Source organism: Manacus vitellinus, unplaced genomic scaffold, assembly GCF_001715985.3.
Source record: "Manacus vitellinus isolate BGI_N305 unplaced genomic scaffold, ASM171598v3 scaffold_29_pilon, whole genome shotgun sequence".
In the NCBI taxonomy this organism is placed as follows: domain Eukaryota; kingdom Metazoa; phylum Chordata; class Aves; order Passeriformes; family Pipridae; genus Manacus; species Manacus vitellinus.
This window is the reverse complement of record NW_021940207.1, coordinates 1,891,230-1,910,401: the sequence shown is the minus strand read 5'-3', so window position 1 is coordinate 1,910,401 and position 19,172 is coordinate 1,891,230. Positions and strand designations below refer to the sequence as shown.

At 37.4% G+C, this 19,172-nt stretch overlaps 1 protein-coding gene across 1 annotated transcript in view; it reads right to left on the bottom strand.

The window, feature by feature from the left end:
- The window catches only part of ATP11B (ATPase phospholipid transporting 11B (putative)), a 50,087-nt gene that overhangs the window by 11,507 nt on the left and 19,408 nt on the right, over positions 1 to 19,172 (bottom strand). Inside the window, exons 18-28 of the mRNA XM_025895377.2 lie at positions 18,739 to 18,942; positions 18,322 to 18,475; positions 15,520 to 15,622; positions 15,131 to 15,276; positions 14,559 to 14,618; positions 14,106 to 14,233; positions 13,107 to 13,245; positions 9,798 to 9,863; positions 9,400 to 9,503; positions 8,585 to 8,750; positions 4,599 to 4,684 (exon numbers count right to left, since the gene is read on the bottom strand). Of these exons, the coding sequence (XP_025751162.1) occupies positions 4,599 to 4,684; positions 8,585 to 8,750; positions 9,400 to 9,503; positions 9,798 to 9,863; positions 13,107 to 13,245; positions 14,106 to 14,233; positions 14,559 to 14,618; positions 15,131 to 15,276; positions 15,520 to 15,622; positions 18,322 to 18,475; positions 18,739 to 18,942 (1,356 nt within the window). The remainder of the gene's footprint in view (positions 1 to 4,598; positions 4,685 to 8,584; positions 8,751 to 9,399; positions 9,504 to 9,797; positions 9,864 to 13,106; positions 13,246 to 14,105; positions 14,234 to 14,558; positions 14,619 to 15,130; positions 15,277 to 15,519; positions 15,623 to 18,321; positions 18,476 to 18,738; positions 18,943 to 19,172) is intronic.

The window sequence follows — 19,172 nt, the reverse complement described above, 5'->3', positions numbered from 1 at the left end:
CTGGGCTGCAAATAAAGTATTTTCATAAGGTAAGATCCGGGATCTCAATAAACATAATACTTTATATGATAATGGCCCGTTCGATGTAATAAATCAAAAAGCAACTGAAGTGCAGAATGATTCAGCTTGATGAAAGAAAAAAGAAAATCATACTATGATGCAAATTTTCTTATGGATGCCAAAAATATGGGTATTTTGGAATGGCTCCATGACTGTCTGTATATGAGATATGTAAATATATATACACACACATTAGGGTAGAGTGGGAGTACTACCTAGTGACCGTAAGGACTGTCGGGCAGGCTAGGTGGCTCTAGCAGTTGCCTATTGTCCTCCCCTCTGTGCCTGCCTTCAGCAAAGTCACCTGCTGAGCTGACTGAACCCTTATCTTCTTCCATCTAGAAGGACAGAAAAGCAACAAATCTTATAAAGCACCACGCTGGCATTGCTTTAAAACAGTTACCATTGGCATATGAACTTGCATTTCCCAGATCTGCTCTCGAGAGAACAAGGCATGTTTACAAGGTAAAGAGGCAATTTCTTCACGTCAATCCGTGGATCAGACGCGGTTTGTCAGTGCACAAATATCAGAAGTGTTTGGTCTCTCTGTGCACCACAGAGTACGAAAGGGGGAAACCCAACAAATTTGAAATCTGTTTCAAATTTTCAGATTTTGCACTTTTATTTGTTTTCCCCCTTCTAACAGAAAGGACCATTTCAGTTTGTTTGCCTTATTACAGGTTATTTTACGTGCCACAAGATGGACATTTCAACTCAGAGTTAATCACACTGAGATATGCAGTTGGGACTTTGTGGAACAGGAAATGTATTTAATCCTGTACACCAAGTTAGGAGCACTGCAGCATATCTTACCAAGCCCAGGTCTTGCTGCCAACATCTGATGCCACATGGACATTTCAGAAAATATATGAAATGATTATTACTATTCCACAGCTAAGTTACAACTTGCTCCCTACTGTAAAGCTCACTGTCCTTAACCCTTAATATACTGTATAACAAAATCCCAAACAATTAGCTTTAAAATTTTAAAATATAAGAATATTCACATCTAACAACTTGCCTGGCACTTATGTTTTCAATACTTCTCTAGTTTTTCTACTCTTTGTCTCTTTGAATCAAATAAACCTACAAATGCCAAATTATTTCACTATTTCAAAGTCATCAGACAAAAGTATCTTCAGGTAAGTAATATGTGCACTTTTGTGACTGAAGACAAATACAAATGGTACATTTTTTTCTCATTTATTCCCTCCTCCTGTGATAGACTCTATGGATTAGCTAATGGATCAGCACAAAAGTATGCTAACAAAATGTACAGACCTGTAAAGGAAGAGATTACCCCTGATCAAATTTTAGCATATTTAGGTGTCCTAGTACACCTCACTAGTGTGCTTACACTTGGATAGTCCTCTTGGGAATTTCATGTTCCTTACAGAAAACATGCTGTAAAAGGAACAGAGACCTGTCTGCTCTCAACTTGACAGAGTTGGGCTGGGTCAGATCTGAAAGCTGTCAGGAGGAGAATCCTATGAAACAGGAACTAGAATTAAAAATACAAACAAGTAATGAAGGGCTTAAAGCCAGGGCCAGGAGCCTGGAGTTCTGGAGACAGAGCAGATCTGGACAGAGATGAAGGGAAAACCAGGTAACAACAGACTCATGGGCCTGTAGATGGTCAATGAACAGGGCTTGGCTGTGATGAGGCACATGCTACAGTCAGAGTCCCGGATATACCATTATGCACTGACAGCCTTCTCTGTAAATTGACCCCTTTCTTGTGTTTGACATTTCCCTGTAGCTCATAACACACTGTCCAGAGGTAAAAACTCTATAAACACAATTAATCCCATCAGCAAGCAGAAGTAAAACATCTGTCCGAGCAACACTTCTCACATGTGGCTTAAGATTTCTGACAGTTCTTAGAAAGCAAAGAGACATGTAGACATACATGCAGACACAAAACTTTATTTACAAATAAAAAAATGGAATGAGATACAATGGGGCCCAGTAAGTCCCCTAAGATACATATTTCACACATTCTAAGAACAGGAGAGACAGCTATGGAGGAAAGCAGTGCTCAGCCAGACTCCAGCTGAGGAAAACACCTGCACCTGAGCTCTGCTGCCTCATTTCCTTTTCATCCCAAGTTACAAAAGTGATAATAAAGTTCAGAGGCGAAAGTTTAACACACAAGACTGCAATTCTGACTCACAGGAATCACATGGACACTTAGAAGACTCCCTTCAAAACTTCTAACTCTACATCACAAATGTATTCAATACAAACTTGAACATTTTTTGCACACTGTGAAGCCTATAGACATAAAAAAAATATTATAACATCATACTTGTCTTTTAATTTGCATTCATAAAGGGATTTTTTTTTGTATCTCAACAGAACAGTAAGCACATTGGCAGAACAAGGCGTAACTCGGTTTAACCTGGAGTTATGGTCCTTTTGAGGATTTTAATACATATTTACAAACAGAAAACTGCCAAAGTCTGTTCATCAACCCACATGCATTCTGCATCACAAAGGATGCGATTACTGGGTGGGCACGTACAAATGAGGTGTGACAGATTAGCTGCTCACAGCCACATATTCACTGAGCAGCTGTTTTGTTTCCTGCTCCTACAGTTTTCCTTGCTTTTTCTGCCCTACTGCTTCAGGAAAATAGCTGCCCTTGACACCACAGAAACTAACCCGTGGTCTTCACTCAAAATAGGCTTTATTTAGTATAGTGAAGTGAGCAGTTTCTGTCTACTAACTGATCTTCCTTTTTTACTATTTTAGGTAAGGATCCACAGGATTACTTCTGAACTTTGTCCAAAGACAGAATAAAGAAATAGAGAAACTCAAATCCTTTTTGTTTCCTGTTGCACTTTACACATTCAGTTCCATAGTATAAGGCACTCAGTGCTTGTATTTCAGGTATTATTAGATGCTCAAGTGTAAAAAATCTGAGAACGGGATTTGTATAATCATCTGTTACTCACAGACAAAACAAATTTCCCATTTTTTTTCAACCCCTTCCCTAAGTGTAATATGAAGAAAATCATCTCAAGTTAGCAAGAATTCTCCTGGTTTTAGCCTTATAGTAACTACAGGGCTGCACTCCTAGACAGCTTTATTTTTCTTTGACTATCCAGTTGCATAACCCTTAAAATGTGTTTAGTTTTGGAAAGTTTAACAGAATCTTCTGTTACAAAACCTTTGGTGTAGATATGATGCGCCATGTAATTCACTCTAATAATTCACTGAGAAAACAGAGACTTACTGGAAATGTATTTGTCCAAAGTAACATATTTAGCTGACGCTGATAAACCAAGAAATTTAAAAGCTAACTTGTAAAGGCTTTTGCAGAGCAATTCTCCAACGCAGTTATTAAGTTTACTAACGTTAAATCATTTACTAACATACAGCACTTTGCCTGTTTTAATAGTGCTGAATTAAAAACAAAACCAAACTAAAGCAGCCCACCACTACCTCCCTGGGTGTTTGGAAATCCAAGGTGATGTGTTTCAGAGTGGGGCCACTAACAGCCAAACACAATGGCCATTTCAAGTTTTGCCTTGTAAAGATGTAGTGCACTCTCAGAGGAAATACAAAACTCTTCTCTTTTGGTTAAATAAACGGCAATTAAGTCCCAAAAATGTAGGTTGGTTGGTTCTTCTAGCACCTATTTGCACATTTTTAACAACAAAGTCATCTTAAAAAATATTTAAAAGTAACCAGATCTTTGCCTTAATTCTTGCTGGAATATAGAAGTAGATAATGATAGGAATGAATAGGTTGAGACGTTGCTGATGCATATGAATGCTTAAGTCTTACAAAAGAGAATCAGCATTTGACAGCATTTCATGTGCTGAAGTCGGTGCATTTGAAGAGTTTCAGAATCACGTTTTACCTACACAGACACATGTATACTTTGATCTTTTTTTGAATAATTTTCTGGGACTTTGTAGCCAAATGCCTTTAGGAATATGTATCTACACACATTGAAAACAAACAACACTCACTTTATAGCTGCACAAAACAAACACAAAAAGCCTTAGCTGCACAAGGGTATGTAAGCACCCAAGCTTAAAACATTTTCCGCTCTTTCAACACAACTGAAAAGCAAATTAAAATGGGACAAATAACTCGCAAGAAACTGCTGCCTGAAATACATGGATTTTCCTGTCACGGCCTCATGAAGCTGAAATTATCCAGCATGCAAAAAGCACTGTTAATTTTTACCATAAAGAAATCAAAAGCATTATAACCATGCTAGAAACTATGATTATTTAACAATGGATGCACGAACAGCTAGATCTGTATTCTGAAAGTTGAGCATCATGCTAGGGATGTTTTTTCCTACAAAGAAAAAGCACGTCCAACACATGCTACTTAGGAGAAGCATTTGGCTCAAAAAACACAGAGCAAAGCCAAGAAATAACCAAACTGAATGTTTCTGCACTACAGGTATTGCCCTCTCAACCCACTAATATTCATGCCTCTTCCCATCTCTCTCAGCACTGGTTAGTTCACCTTCAGCATGCATAAGAGTTGATGAGGAACTGTCCCTCCTACTCTACCTAATTTTGCTCAGCTGATTCCTTGCCCTGGACAATGGCTGCAGTGCGATGAACTCGTCACTTAAAGCAACTCTGTTGGAGTACATCTACAATTGGACAGAGAAGGGATGGAACATACATGTCAGTAAGTAGCAGCAGTAATTTTCTAAGAGAAAGACACAGGACAACACATTGTTATTTAAGTGGAATACACATCATATACAGAACACAAGCCTGGTACCTTCAAGACAGCTCCTGGGATAATCACAGCCAGTTACTGTTTGGTAGGACCAATCTTAATGTACTTGTGCTTTCAATACTGAGAAAAAAGGCCTATAGACTTCTACATCTGTGCTTTATTCTGCATTACTTTCTTCCCTCAATAGTGCTGTGATTTATATTTACCCAAAGATTTATATTTTGATTCACATTTACCTTGCTGTCCATTTCCCCCTATATGATTCTGTAACAGACTTACAGTGAGAAATTGCCCATAAGCTACTTTAGGGCAACTGACCTCAGACAAACACAAGATGGCTTTTCTTTAGGTCAGCAAAAGCCCCTTGGAACACAGCAAAAATAAAATAAAGTAACACATTCACCTTAAGTGCATTAGGGAAGGTAAAGTTAACAAAATTCATCCCTCTATAATAATCAACTCATACTTGCCTATCAAATTTTTAATATGCTTATTTCCCAAAATGAAAGGGCGAGATATAAGTTGCTGTGACAGAACAACATTTACATTTAGAAGTTTATCAGGTGTTTCTCATATCAGTTACATTTCTTTGCTTTGTTATTAATAACTTTGCTACATGCAACATCTGACTGATCAGACAGACTGAATGTTGATGCTATGACCTTACACTAACAAAAAGATAAAATCAGGTTCCTTATATATTAAGTAGGGTAAGGCAGGTGCCTACAGATACAGCGAATTCAGAGCAGTAACTCTGGTAAGATGCACAACTAACATGTTCTTGGAATCTGAAAAATTAAAACAATAGAGGCAAGTGTTTCATTTTCAGCTGAGGAACCTGTGTTTGCAGAGTGCTCCTGGGAAGAGTTTAGAATTTAAATGATGGCAGGTAGAAACAAATAACTGAAATAGTTGCAATTTAAAACCAAGTGACTAGTTCAATAACAATTTATCTCACCATGATAAAAATGTAGTAACTGTAAACTTTTTCTTTCCCCCAATATGAAAATATACTAATTCAGTCCTGTAATTTAAAATAATTAAAAATATTCAGCTAGACACAGGATGCATCTTCACTATGAAAAACAGCATTTAAGAAAGCAATACAAAAGTTTCATATTTACTCTTTTAATGACTCTTTTAGTTGCTCTTTGATGACTTCCACAGAAGTCATCAGCATCAGTCAGCACCCCTTGCATTTGGGACAAAGACATTCTCCAAACCCTTTCTATCTCAAAGTTAGAGCCTCTTCCTCTGCTTTGAAACTGAAATAAAAATATTTACTAGAAATTTTAAACACATATAATGAAGAAGCACAAATGTTGTCAAGAAGGGAAAGAATGCTAAGTTGATCATCTGCTCCTCTTCACTTATTTGTACTTTCTCACTTCAAGAATAGAAAATGAAATTCAATGGAGCTGATTGTCCCATTAAAAGTCAGAGTGGGAAAATCTCAAAAGATTAAACCTTGAGAAGGGAACAAAGAGGTGTTTTCTTGTCATAAATACATTTTTAACTGTGATTTCACTATCAGACACACACAGAGAAACTAGTGGATGGCTGCTGAAGAATTTCTGGTCAAATCAGATTGCAGCATCAGGAATTAAGAGTTTTCAGAAAAAAAGACAGTATTTTGGTAAACATACACCCTACAGCTGACTCTGTCAAATGCAACTTAGAAAGGGAGTAAGAAAAAAACCAAACAAAGAAACCCCCAACCAACCAAACCTAATGGAGATGCACAAAGCAAAATCCCCATGGCTAGGAATCAAGCTGTAGCCGCAGGAAAGATGTTAGACATTCATCAAGATCCCTTTTTAAAAATAAGAAGTCCTACTGTGTCCTTGACAACACAACTGCAATGGAAGTAAACTGAACCTAGAAATTCTTTAGAATTGATTCAGAAAGCAAAAGAATGCAGCAAGAAGTATAGGGATAAAGGCAGGGAAAAATCGTGGCTTTTTGGGTTTTAACTCAAGCACTTCAGGAACATGAGAAACCTCAACAACCACACTGATACAAAGCCAAACAGCAACAGCTGATGCACAGGAAGGAAGGAAAAGGAAGTGTTTGATAAATATTGCCACTAGTTTCTCAAGAAGAAAAGACAGGTAAGTATCATTACCTATCACATTTTTCCTAAATCAAGACCCTTTAATCCAAGAAGTGCAATAGTTTGCAATCCAGAGTCTTATCAAGCTTAACTCAAAAGTCTTCTGAAAGCTAGTGGTTACTTACCTTGACTTTTAGCTACTAAATTCCGAGACAGAAAAAAGCAGCTAATATTCCAGTTTTGAAAAGGGAATAATGGGATATTTTGGACAGCAATAGGCTTGTCAGGATGATGTTGATCTGAGGCAAAGTAAGAGAATGTTTCACATGGATTTTTTTTAAACACACAAATTAGAAGTGTAATATAATTTAAGTAAATCAACATGCACTTACATCAAAGTAATTACAAGGTTAGATGCTAAAGATAACAGCACTGATGTAATGCAGTCGGGCTTCCGCATGGCACAGAGCTCAGAGTAATTTGGATTAAGCAACTAGGACACCACAAAATCAATCTGGCACACAGATGGACTAAAAGCTGCTGAGAGGTTTCAGACCATAGCTGTGTATGGAATATCTTTGTCAATTGGGTTCTTCATTCACTGCCATTGTTTTTTTGCCCTGTGCTGTTTGACCTCTCATCAACGACCTGTAAGAAACCAACAGCAGCACTTGCAGATGAGTAGAAGATGCAGAAGACAACAGGTTATTGATGTATATTATTCTGTAAACTGAATACAGCTGGAGGATTCATTATTTCCATACTTGGCACTGATGTCTGCTGTGCTGGAACATGCTGTCCACTGGCGAAATCCAAAAATCAAGATGAGGTTGAGAATGTTGAAGATTACAAGAGAAACACAAGAATCATGAACAGACTGTAAAACAACCTTTTTGACAAAAGATGCAAGTCCAGTCTACCTATTAGTGTGAAAATGAACAAACCTAACTGATCACAAACTAACCTTGATCACAAACCTAACTGTGAATAAACAAAACACTGTAACAGAAGGCTTCTCAGTTTAGCAGAAAAAGTCTAAAAAGATGAGATGGTGGAAACTGAAACCAGAGAAAGAGTTACTATGAGGACAATGGGTCAGGATGACTTCTCCCTAACTGTCACTAAAAAGAAGACAACACTCAGAGATGAGATATTTACCTAAAAGACAGCCTAATTTCAACAGAATGATTTAAAGGATTCTTTGTAGCCCATGTCAGGCAAAAGAGAGATTCTATTATCACAGCACATCTCTAGACCTTGTCTATGAACCTGTGGAACTGCCACATGGGTAATTAGCTTTAATTACAGGATCAACAATCAAATATATAGCATATAATAGGATCGAGATTTAAGAAATACTAATTAAAAAAATCCTACTAAAGTAATTTTTAAAATTGTTTCCATCACATTTTAAGAACTATTCCATACTAATTACAGTTGCAGCTTCTAATACCTAGACAAAAATGAGAATAAGTTACTGTCTTTAACACAGGACAAATATGTGCAGTATGATCCTCTCATACAGCTGCAAGTTGAGAGGTAAAAGGCTGAGTGACCTCTTCATATATAATTCTGCTCTTCTTATTATCAAATACTTAAACATAAACATTACTGCCTTGTGAAATAGTGTCCTCCCTTTTGTAATTTTAAATTAACAACTGTATTCTGAAATGAGAACACTTCTATGCATTAAACACGACAGCAATGTAAGAGGATAACTATTGGTCAAAGTTGGATACAAAAGCATAGTATTACCTGAGCTTTTTCAGTACTTGTTGGTTGCAGATGTCTGTACAGCACTTTCTTCACAACATCAATAAACAAACAAGCAACTACTATGAGGATTATGGCAAACCAAGCAGAACCACTTGACAACAGTTGAACAAATACAAAGTACATGTCCTGGGTATGTAAAAATGGCCTGAAAAGTTAAAAGAAGTGGCAGTTACTAAAAGGAACTTCTAGAAACAAAAGTACAGCACAGGCTGTCTCAAGTGTATCTATTTCACATCAGGCATTGAGTCTCTCAGGATGCAGAGTCACAACTGATGGTGCCCATGTACAAGTCTAGCAACATGTTGGACCTGACCTGCAAAGAAACTCTGGGGAGGGAGGGTACTTAACTTTGGAGGGAAAGGTTCTGATTTAGTTTTAAATTGTGTTGCAGTAAATAAACCATCATCCTATCCCCCCAGGACCCCAAAAATACAAAGCAAAATACCCCCCTTCACTGATTCAAACCCAGCATCTTCATTTCTGTTGCAAATATTTACCTATTACATAGCACCTCTGGGAACCTATCTACTTCTTATGAGCAAAAATGCCTTCATAGTCACAGGCTGACAGAGACAAGCCCTGTCTGTCCTTGAGCACAGGACAGTGTAGCAGCACTGCTCAAATTTTTAAAAGGATCACCAAAAGAAAGTGGCTGCTCTAGGTTTAATTTTTTTTTTTTTTAAAAACCTGTCGTAAAATTCAGAGCATGATGGTACAAGATAATCCTACAGTGTTTTTTCATAGTTTCATTGATCTTATGTGCTATAGAAAGGGGAAAAAAAAGAATCACTCACCAGATAATTCCCCCATAAAACAAGGAGAATATGAAATAAAATACAATGGATCCCCAAGTAACAAAATGGTTTATCCATGTCCAGAAGTGAGTTTCTAGTGCCATCTGAAACAGAGATAATGTCAGTGAGCTTCCTTTTTTCACCAGCTTCACAGAAAATTATAAATACCAGTCTGAACATACTTATGAACTTCCAGCCCAAACACTAAACATTGTTGTGACACACAAAAACTAGAGAAACATTTCAACCACCACTGAAACTAAATGTAGAAGTCACTTGTCTGGAACCCCCAAGAATCAATTACTTCTGTATAACTTTTGAATCAATTTTAAATTATTGCTTTATTACATATTTGCCTATATTTCCAAACACAGAGAGTGGTCTGTGCAATGTCATACCTTCATTGTGACAGTTATAACCATAACGGTGAAGACCAAAGTACCAAATGTCCAGTTTCCAAACATCTAAGAAAAGGGCAAGGAAAAATCATGGAAGATAAAAAAAATCAATTAAGAGCGTTCCCAGTAAGTAAGTTAAGATTCTTCTCAAATCAACTACACTAAAGAAATTAGTCTGTGGACATAAGCTTGTGACAAGTAATCATCATGAAAAAGCAAGGAGGATACAACACAAACTACTAGGAAAATAATACAGCTTATGATAAGAGCAAAATTAACAACCCAGAAGTCATCTTTCTTATTGGTTCAAAATAAATCACCACAAAGGCTACATGAAATATGAAAAGAGTTCAAAATAGTAATATGAAATGATAGGAAGATGAAGATATCAATTTGATCAGTTTTGATAAGCATCCAATAGAAAGGAAATACTGGGTGGAAGGTATTCATTTTCACATAAGTGCAAAACACTTTTGAGTTTAAACATTTTCAGATAATTTCCAACATGCAGCATCACCTGAAGGTTCACTTTTTACCCCAAGCACAATTTTACAATTCAAAAATAATGGTGCCATTGCATTTTACAAAGAAAATTGTAAGGAAAAGACACTTTGTTTCAAGGCTAATAAACCCAAAAATAAGCTCACATTCTAAAACACTTAATCTGTCACTTTTGTATTCTCCTGTGCATGAAAATTAAACTATCAAAACTCTGAACAAGGTCTACAACAATAAAATCTCAGCTCTGACAACCAAGCAGGGATGCTGAGGTTGTATCTATCTACACACATGCTGCTCACACAGAGCTGCCACTCTACAACAGGTCCAACTGCTCTGCTCCTGGAAGCAGGCTGGGTGCTGAAACAGAAAATGTTGCTATTTTGCAGCTATTTTTGCCACTGACAAACTGAACAACGACCAAATCCTCAACTTTGAATTTCCTGGTAGCAGATTAAGCAAGCAAGGAGGAAGGTACCACATGCAGACAGGCAGAGTCATCCTACAGTTGATGTGTCAGTACGGCACAGAGGCACGGAACTGGGATTCACACAGTTGTAGTTCTTGTTACAGAGCTCTGACAGAAAAATCCCAACAGCCTGATGACGGATCTCACAACTGCTTTTCTTGTCTATACACTAAGCAAAAATTGAGGCAGCCATGAGTCTGCATTTACTGATAATTTTAAAGATCTCTGTTACAACACGTCTTCTGAAGCCTTCGATTTACTTGTCATGACGTGCTGGTTGTTAACTGCTGCAATAGTAACCTTAAAAGTGAAATTAAACTGCTCCTGAGTGACCTGTGAAAGAAAGTGTCTTTGCTAACACTGCTCTCAATAGTCACAGAGTTAGAACACAAAACACAAACGGGTTCTTGCCACCATTTTATTTTTGAACACGTTTACATTGCGGATGCTGCATCCTTTAATCCTATGAAGTAACAGATACAATATTTTGTATCTCCTCCTCTTCTAAACTCTTACCATTTGCCTGTTAGGTTTCAATATCTGACGACATGCACAGCATGAAAAAGGGGGGAGAAAAAAGAACTAAAAGATCAAGTAGTTGCACAATGGGTTGAGGTAAGCCTAACAAACACCAGGATTAACAAATTATTTACAGTCTCCTCTATTCTGCTGTGCTCCAAACCATGAACCTGGAACGGAAATGTGAGGCCTTGCACTAACACTACCCTGTATCACAGATTTGCACAGGTGACCACTTCTTGAGGACTTCATACTCTAGCAGCACACTAGGTTCTCTTGCCCTTAATTTTGGCTTTTTCACTCACACGTTAAATTTGCAAGAAACTTTAAGCACTGCAGATATCTCACTGCAACACACAGCTCTACCAGTTCCAATAACCACCTTTTAGCAAACACAGAAGGCACAGTAACAAAAAACCCACAGCCTCAGAATTTATCTGAAGTCCTATCACGAGAAGCCAAAGGGCATCTGTCAATTCCCCAAACTAAACAGTTGTTACTAAATACAACGGAGGAAGTCTGTTCCTGCCTTGTGGACATTTACTAAGAAATTCAGAAGTGACGTGCTTTGACAAGTTAAGATGGATGCACCAAGACACACTGATTCATAGTCTAAAATTACCTCGTTAGAAGGGTTCTGAAGGACCTTTACCAATTCACAAGAATTTCAAATTGCACAGCTTGTAACAAATGGCAAGAGATGTCACACTCGTACCTCAGCTGGAAGAGACATTTTAGTCTCAGCACAACTATTTTAATGTTCTTATCCAACACCTCAAATGGAATAGGTGCTCCAGCTGCACCACTCCACTGCTCCTCTTTCTGCAGGGATGCTCAGAACCGCCAGCTTTCTGATTTTAGTTCTCAAGACAACTCTGTCTATTGTCTGTAGATCACTACATTTTTAACTAAACTTCCTGAGCTCCCTGTCACCAGGTGACCACTGTGAATTCAGCATGATGCTATTTCTGTACCTTGTGCCATAATCTGCAACTCTGCCAAGCACTACATGAGAATCAGCAAGTGCTCCATGCCAATATTAAGAATGGCATAATGAGAAGCAAATGTATTTTTCCATTACTACCCAAGTTTTACAAGGGAAAAATCAGTATCTAATTGTTCTAAACTGAGCTAAATAACTCAGAACCAGGGGAAATGAGGAAACAGACTTCTAATGGTTTCATCCAAGCTCTAGGGTTTTTTTCTGAATGATTCTTCCTGTGAACTTTAACATCTTTAAAATAAAGTGTCAAATTAGTATTTGATTATGTCATTAACTTATTGTCTTAAAAACATTTATTGAATAAAAAGTATAACTTAAAAGCAGCTTGCACCACTAAATTTAAAAAAAACCTGAGTAATATAATTAAAATAATACATTTTCAGGAGAAGCTTTAAGACTTTTGTCAACTTTCAGATTTAAGCCTAGCTTTGTAACAGCTACTAAAGAGAAGCCATTGCTTGACACTGCAATTAAGTCCAACTCAAAATGAGTTTTGAATGAATGGATATAAATACTCATTTACTGACATGAAATACAATTTTGACAAAAACAGTATACAAAATCAAACAAAGTCTAAGACAACCATGACACATTTATTATCTTGAAGGGTACGTTCTTCAGGGACATACACTTTCTGACAATGTCTTATAATTTCCACAATAAGAAATGTCATTCTTGAGAGCAGACACTAATATTGACAAAGACTCTTTGATAATTATGTAGTCCATAAAATTTTTTGGACACAAGAGGATTTTTTAAAAAAAATATTAAGAAATATCACCACAAATACAGTGGTATAATAATATTTATGATATTGTACCTGGCCATTTCCCAGCAGAGAAGTGTCTTCTCCCATTAGAAGATACGAGCCATAAAAGAAAACAAATGCATGAAAGAAGCCCAAGATGGTCCAGTAAAGAAATGGTTTAAACCCCAGATGGGCATTTTTACTGATGTCTCTGCAGAAATAAAACAGATTTTGGATTTCATACTGTCTTTGTATAAACCATGAGTTATTCACATGACATTAGTGCTACTGCTTTGAATAAATGTAACTTTCAACTGCAGCGAGACACATTTAACAAATGCTGACATACGAAAAAAATACATAAATCATGGGCAAAAAAAGGACTCTCAGCTCTCATGATCTGGATCTGATTTAAGCAGTGGTCACCAGTGGCAAGGGTCTCTAATGGGTCAAATTCAGAATAGCACAAACTAGAATTCTTGTCCCTGGAGGTGGAATTGCAAGGGGAAGAAAAAGTCAGATCTCCTGATACTTACCCCCTGTTCCGCTTAAAAGACCTTTACAACAAGAGAAACATCTGAGAGACATCTCTTTTTCACAAAAATAGATGCTTTTTTCCCCTCCAAAATGCACTATGCAGTGCAACATGTTGCCACTGGGAGGACATCTAATTCTACAAGAAATCACTTCTTTTCCCAGTAAAGGATTTTTTGTGGTGATTCCCGTAATCAGGTGTCCTAGTTTTTCATTTGCACGTCTGAGTCATTTTCACCTCCCACACGTAATGGAGGAGAAGGCTGCCAATCATGTGAGCTGACCAAGTGCTCAATGCTCTTACATTGGTAACATGACTGACATAAAAAGATCCTTCTCTTAGAATACTCCTGTTAATTAACATTTAGGATGAAAGCTACGTAGCTGCCGTTCTACCTCATCAAGACAGTTACTAAAAACGCCTAAGTCACAGATAAAATACTGCACAAATGTCTAATAGCAAGTTCAGAACTCTGCAGATGCCACTATTGCTGTACATGATGTGCTACTGTGAGAGTTCCTGTAAGATGCACGTACCTGTAGAGCACGGGTTTACTCTGCAATACATGCGGATGCACATGCTGCTCAAAAAGACTGTATATGAGGACAGGCAGGGAAGTGAAACAAATATTGTACAAAGTCAGGTATACACTGTCATAGAGCGTCTGGAAAGGAAAACAGAAATTATGTTGAGTCTTGTAAAGAAAAAAAGGTGCTTATGCACAGTAAGAGCAGCAACAAATCATTACTTATAGGAATTTACTTGTTAGGAAAAAACTGTACTCATAACCACCTAATAACATCGAGTTATCAAATACAGAAAATCAGCTGGATATATTTTAAGTGTAAATCTGTGCTGCTCCTGTGTAGTTATTTACTAATTTAGTTATATATTTATTAGTTATTTAATATTATTAATAATTAGTAATTATTTATCATTAATAATTAATATTAGTACATTCACCAAGATGTAAGGCATCCAATACTTACTTGTTGTGAAAACAAACAGAAGAACTGATATAAAAATTGTGGTGTAATAAAGCACACATTCTGAAATAAAGAAAAGTGAAGGAAACAGTTAATCCTTAGTATATTCCTCACAACTCTAAAAGAAACTGTTAACTCTTACAAGTTGGTAAAAATACACATGAAGACCATAAAGCATTTCAACATTTTACAGGGCCAAGTGAAGCAATATTCTTTACTTGACAGCACATTTTGTTTATTTGTCCTTTGGGACAATGAACCTGGAAAGCATAAACTTAATTATATCTGCCTGATGAACACATCTCACTATGGGAGTCTAAGTAGTATTAAAGGAGAAGAAATCCGTTCATTTTCCCCTCAGTTTCTTTTTAAGTATTTCCTTGCAAAATAGATTCCATATTTCATTCAAGAAAGCCATACCCTGCTCACAAGAGCTTGTTGCATGGGAGCAGACAAAGCAGAAACCAAAACCCAACAACATAATGTTGCCTTTAAAGGGAAGGGAACAACTGAAAAGAAAAAGTGGCGCGAATGCGTTTTTCTGTGAACTCCACTGGCACTCTTGGAAAACTCACCTTATAAAAAAAGTACTGTACAAGGGTTGCTATTCTAATATAGTAAAAGTGCCCATGAACAAAAAGCAACTTGGAGAGGAATTTAAACCGAGCTATTGCATAGTCACTGTTCCTTACAGCTTGTCTTCCTTCCTTGCCCATGATTCCTGTAATGTTTGGGAAACAAAACAGAAAACAGGTTAAGTATCACAAAAATTGAAGTATAAAACCCCAACAATGTACATCTGAAGCTACAGTTCTGTTTTCCTGCACTTCAACATTATAAAGACTTAAGCAACTTTGCTGCAATAGAAGGTATTGCTCCTCCCACTTACAACTAAGAGCAACTGCTCATTTGATGCTGATTCAAATTTAAAAAGCCTTTATTGCTTCAGACAGAAGAAAGTTACCTATGCCAACATGTGCTTCTTGTATCATGCTCACATCATTAGCACCATCACCTATTGCTAATGTTATGGGTTTCTCTGGAGACGTTTTTAACAGTCGCACTACCTGAAAAGAAAAAATTAAACATTTTAGATTAGACAGTCTACCCACAAACCATGTCATCAATTCCCAAGTATCTTACTCATTCCCTACCTGTAAATATAATTAATACATTTTATGAGCATGGATGCTTGGGTAAAAAACATCTTTGGCATATCACAAGCACAAATTCATTCCTTCTTTAGAAAAGCAGCTCGTTTGGGCACAAGACTTATTTAAGTATTATGCCTGTCTTCAACTTGTTCTTCTATTCTTATTTCAATATTCGGTTACATTGCTTAATTTGCTGCTTTATCATGTGAAACAGTCAAGTGAAAGTTGGAACTGAAAATTTACTTATGGAGTAATACAGATTTAATGCCCTTTACTAGACGTGTCTAGATTCTTCATATTTGTAATTAATGGAACTAATCCAGGTAAAATGCAGTAGCTAAAAGATCAATACTCTGTTATTAAAGAAAACAGATTCTTTTTAAAGCAACTTCATTATCACCAAGGGGTATTCTCAGTTGGAAAAGACACAGAAGGAGATAGGACAGAACAAGGAAAAAAACTGCTGACATACAAGGCTGTAAGATAATCAGAAAGAGGAGCAGTGAGACCCTGCTCTTTGCAGGAAGGAATCAGATCTTTAAGTAAATGCCAACACTATTCTAAATACAGAGGAGATAGTTAGATGAGGCTTTTGGTTAAGGAGAATTAGTAGTTCATTAACCTCCCAGAGAGCTCTAGCTTAAGGCAGAAGCTTCACTAATTCAGTTGTAAACAGGTTGCAGAGACAAAGGTAGGAATGCAGATCAAGAGGCTTTCCAAAAACAAGAAAATAAACACGTATGAAAAAATGTTTTCCCCCCTGAAGTTCCAGAAAGCCCAAGGTGGAAATATCAACAGAGAAACATTGGCACGAGGTAAGTAGACACAAAAACCTGTATTGGAATAATTGAGTTGTAGTTGGCAGTGACAGGGCACTGATTCACAGGAGCAGGAACTCACTTCACATGAGGAACGGAACAGTGACTAAATACAGTCCACAGCTCAGAGAAATCCACCTAACTGTGGGAATACATTTCCTAATTGCAGATATTAGTATGCAAGCTTAAAGGTTCCCCATTTTTAAGAGGTAATTACTTCAAGCACATTTAGCATTAGATCCTAGCAAGCAGCCCTACAGAAGTAACAAGGCCGCAGTGTGTCACCTGGATCAGTCCTCCTGAGATCCCCAAGGCTGGGGTAATTCAGACAGACAAAAATCTATGTGAAAAGGTCAAGACAAATCCCCTGGCAAATTTTAACAGCAGCAATCAGCAGCAGCTCTGAATGACTGACATGATGATGTTTAAAAAGGTTTTCAAGCTATAGAACATGCCAGAATTAGTAGTGAGACTGCCAGACATCTATTAACACGCATTAAAGTTAGTAAAAGATGCAGGGAATATTAAGCTGAGTTCCAGCTTAACCTTGGAATAAGTCTCACAAAAAGGATGCCTACAGCAAAAGATCATGTGCAAGGCTAGACTAAACTGCCCTGGACTTCCTTGCTTACCCTTCACGTTGTATGGCATTTGTCTCAGTGATTTATATACTTCAATGTTTAAAATTAAAATGTCACTGCCATCAAAATTACATTTTACTGTACTTCATGAGGAAAGACAGGAAATAATCTCCATTATCTGCTGGACAGGATAGGAATTATGGGAAGCAATACAAAGCAGTGTAAATCAAGTTAAATGACAAAATAAGAACAAGGACACAACAATGGCAAACAACTGTACCTTAAAGAGAGGGGATGGCAAAAATTTCAGCTAAAAGAATGGACAGAAGTGGACAAATGAAACAAACTGTTTTACTCATAGTAGTTACAATTTGCTTTTAACATTTTATTGAAACTAATATTATACCAGCTGAAGAGTTCTATACTGAAGGGATTCTAAAGACTGCATTAGAACTCTGATTAATTGTTGGAAGCAGGAAGAGTGACCTCAAAACAGGTCACTCGTGCTATAGTAAAACAGCCTGCCCTCTTTCGCACATCTAGTACCTCATATAAGGGTTTCCCAGTGCTTTAAGGTGAAGAGATGTCTTTTCCCAAAGAGAGAAAATTTCAAAAGAAAAGAATAAATATTCCAGTCCTTTACAGTTTAGCTTCCCAGACTGAAAAAAAAATAAATCACAAAATCTAAATTTTAATTCCATCCACCTTGTATTTGAGTAAAATTAAGTACATGTGAAGGAAAAATGGTCTTAGAAGAGCATGAAGGAAAACCTCCCCTGGACACTAGGCCTCTGCTTCTCTTCCCTTTTACTTTATCCTCAAACTTGGGTATATTTTTTAAAATACTCAGAGAAGCCCACTTCTTCCTTACAGGTCTGTGAACTTTCGATTTGGCTTTTTTTCTGGAGAAGTGATGTAGCAGGCAAGGTTAAAGCATGCAGGTGGCCAGGACAGCTGCTGCCTTACACAACACTCAAGAGGCAGATTTAAGATGAGCCTTTTGCTTGCACGGTGGCAGGATTTTGACTTTTCCATCCACTTGCAAATTTTCAAACACACATGTAAGAAACTTCTGAGCAAACTACTCCAGATCAACTGAATTTAACAGGGATTCAGACGTCAGGCAAACAAACAAAGCAGTTTCAGAAATCCTTGCCTCCTCAAAGCATGGTAAAAGTACTTTAAAGGCAAGCCTGATTATATTTGCACTTACCTTTGCTTTCTGAAGGGGTGCCATGCGACAGCACAACACTGCAGAACAGTTTTTGCAAACTTCCATGAACAGTTTTTCGTGTTCCCTGAGTGCAAGAGAGAGGCTGGTCCCATCCACAACCAGTCCATGTTGGATAACATGGTCTTCCTTTATTCTATTCAGGGATAAAAATGTTAACTTTGTACCACTGTCATAGAAAAATTTCAATTTGCTATAAACTCTGCTGCTGGCCAGACAGTGAGAAAAGAACTTAATCTGTTAGACAGACTGCTTCTTCAAGTCTGTTATTAATAATTTTTCTAAAAAGGTAACTTAATTTCTTTGGCACATTCATAAAAGAGATTGTCATAAAATTCGCAAATGAAAGAAAACCAAGCTAAGATCATCACTGAGATAGCGACATCTCAGGTACTTTACCTCTTGGCAAGCTGCCTCAGTTGTTCTGCACAGGTACTGTCTGACTTGTGCTGCACAAGCTCAAGGATGTTCATGGTTCTGTGGAAGTGTCCACAGGACAAACTGACACTAACAGCTGTCTCGTGCTTGTCTCCAGTGAGCACCCACACTTTGATACCAGCCAACCTGAGGGCTTCTATAGTTTCTTGGACTTTCTCCTGCAGTCTGGAAACAAGAAAAATCTCAAGTAACCAATAAAACACTTTACTAAGAAAGAGCTCACACTGTAACTCCATGTTACCACTGTAACCCCACTGCCATGACAAGTTAAGACTGCATTTCCAATGTCCCATGTACGGTCAGAGAATCACAGCCTGGCAGATGATACTCTGTTACCAGCAATAAAACAAAGGCCTTGATGAAACAAAAACTGAACTTAATCCTGCTAAGGGATC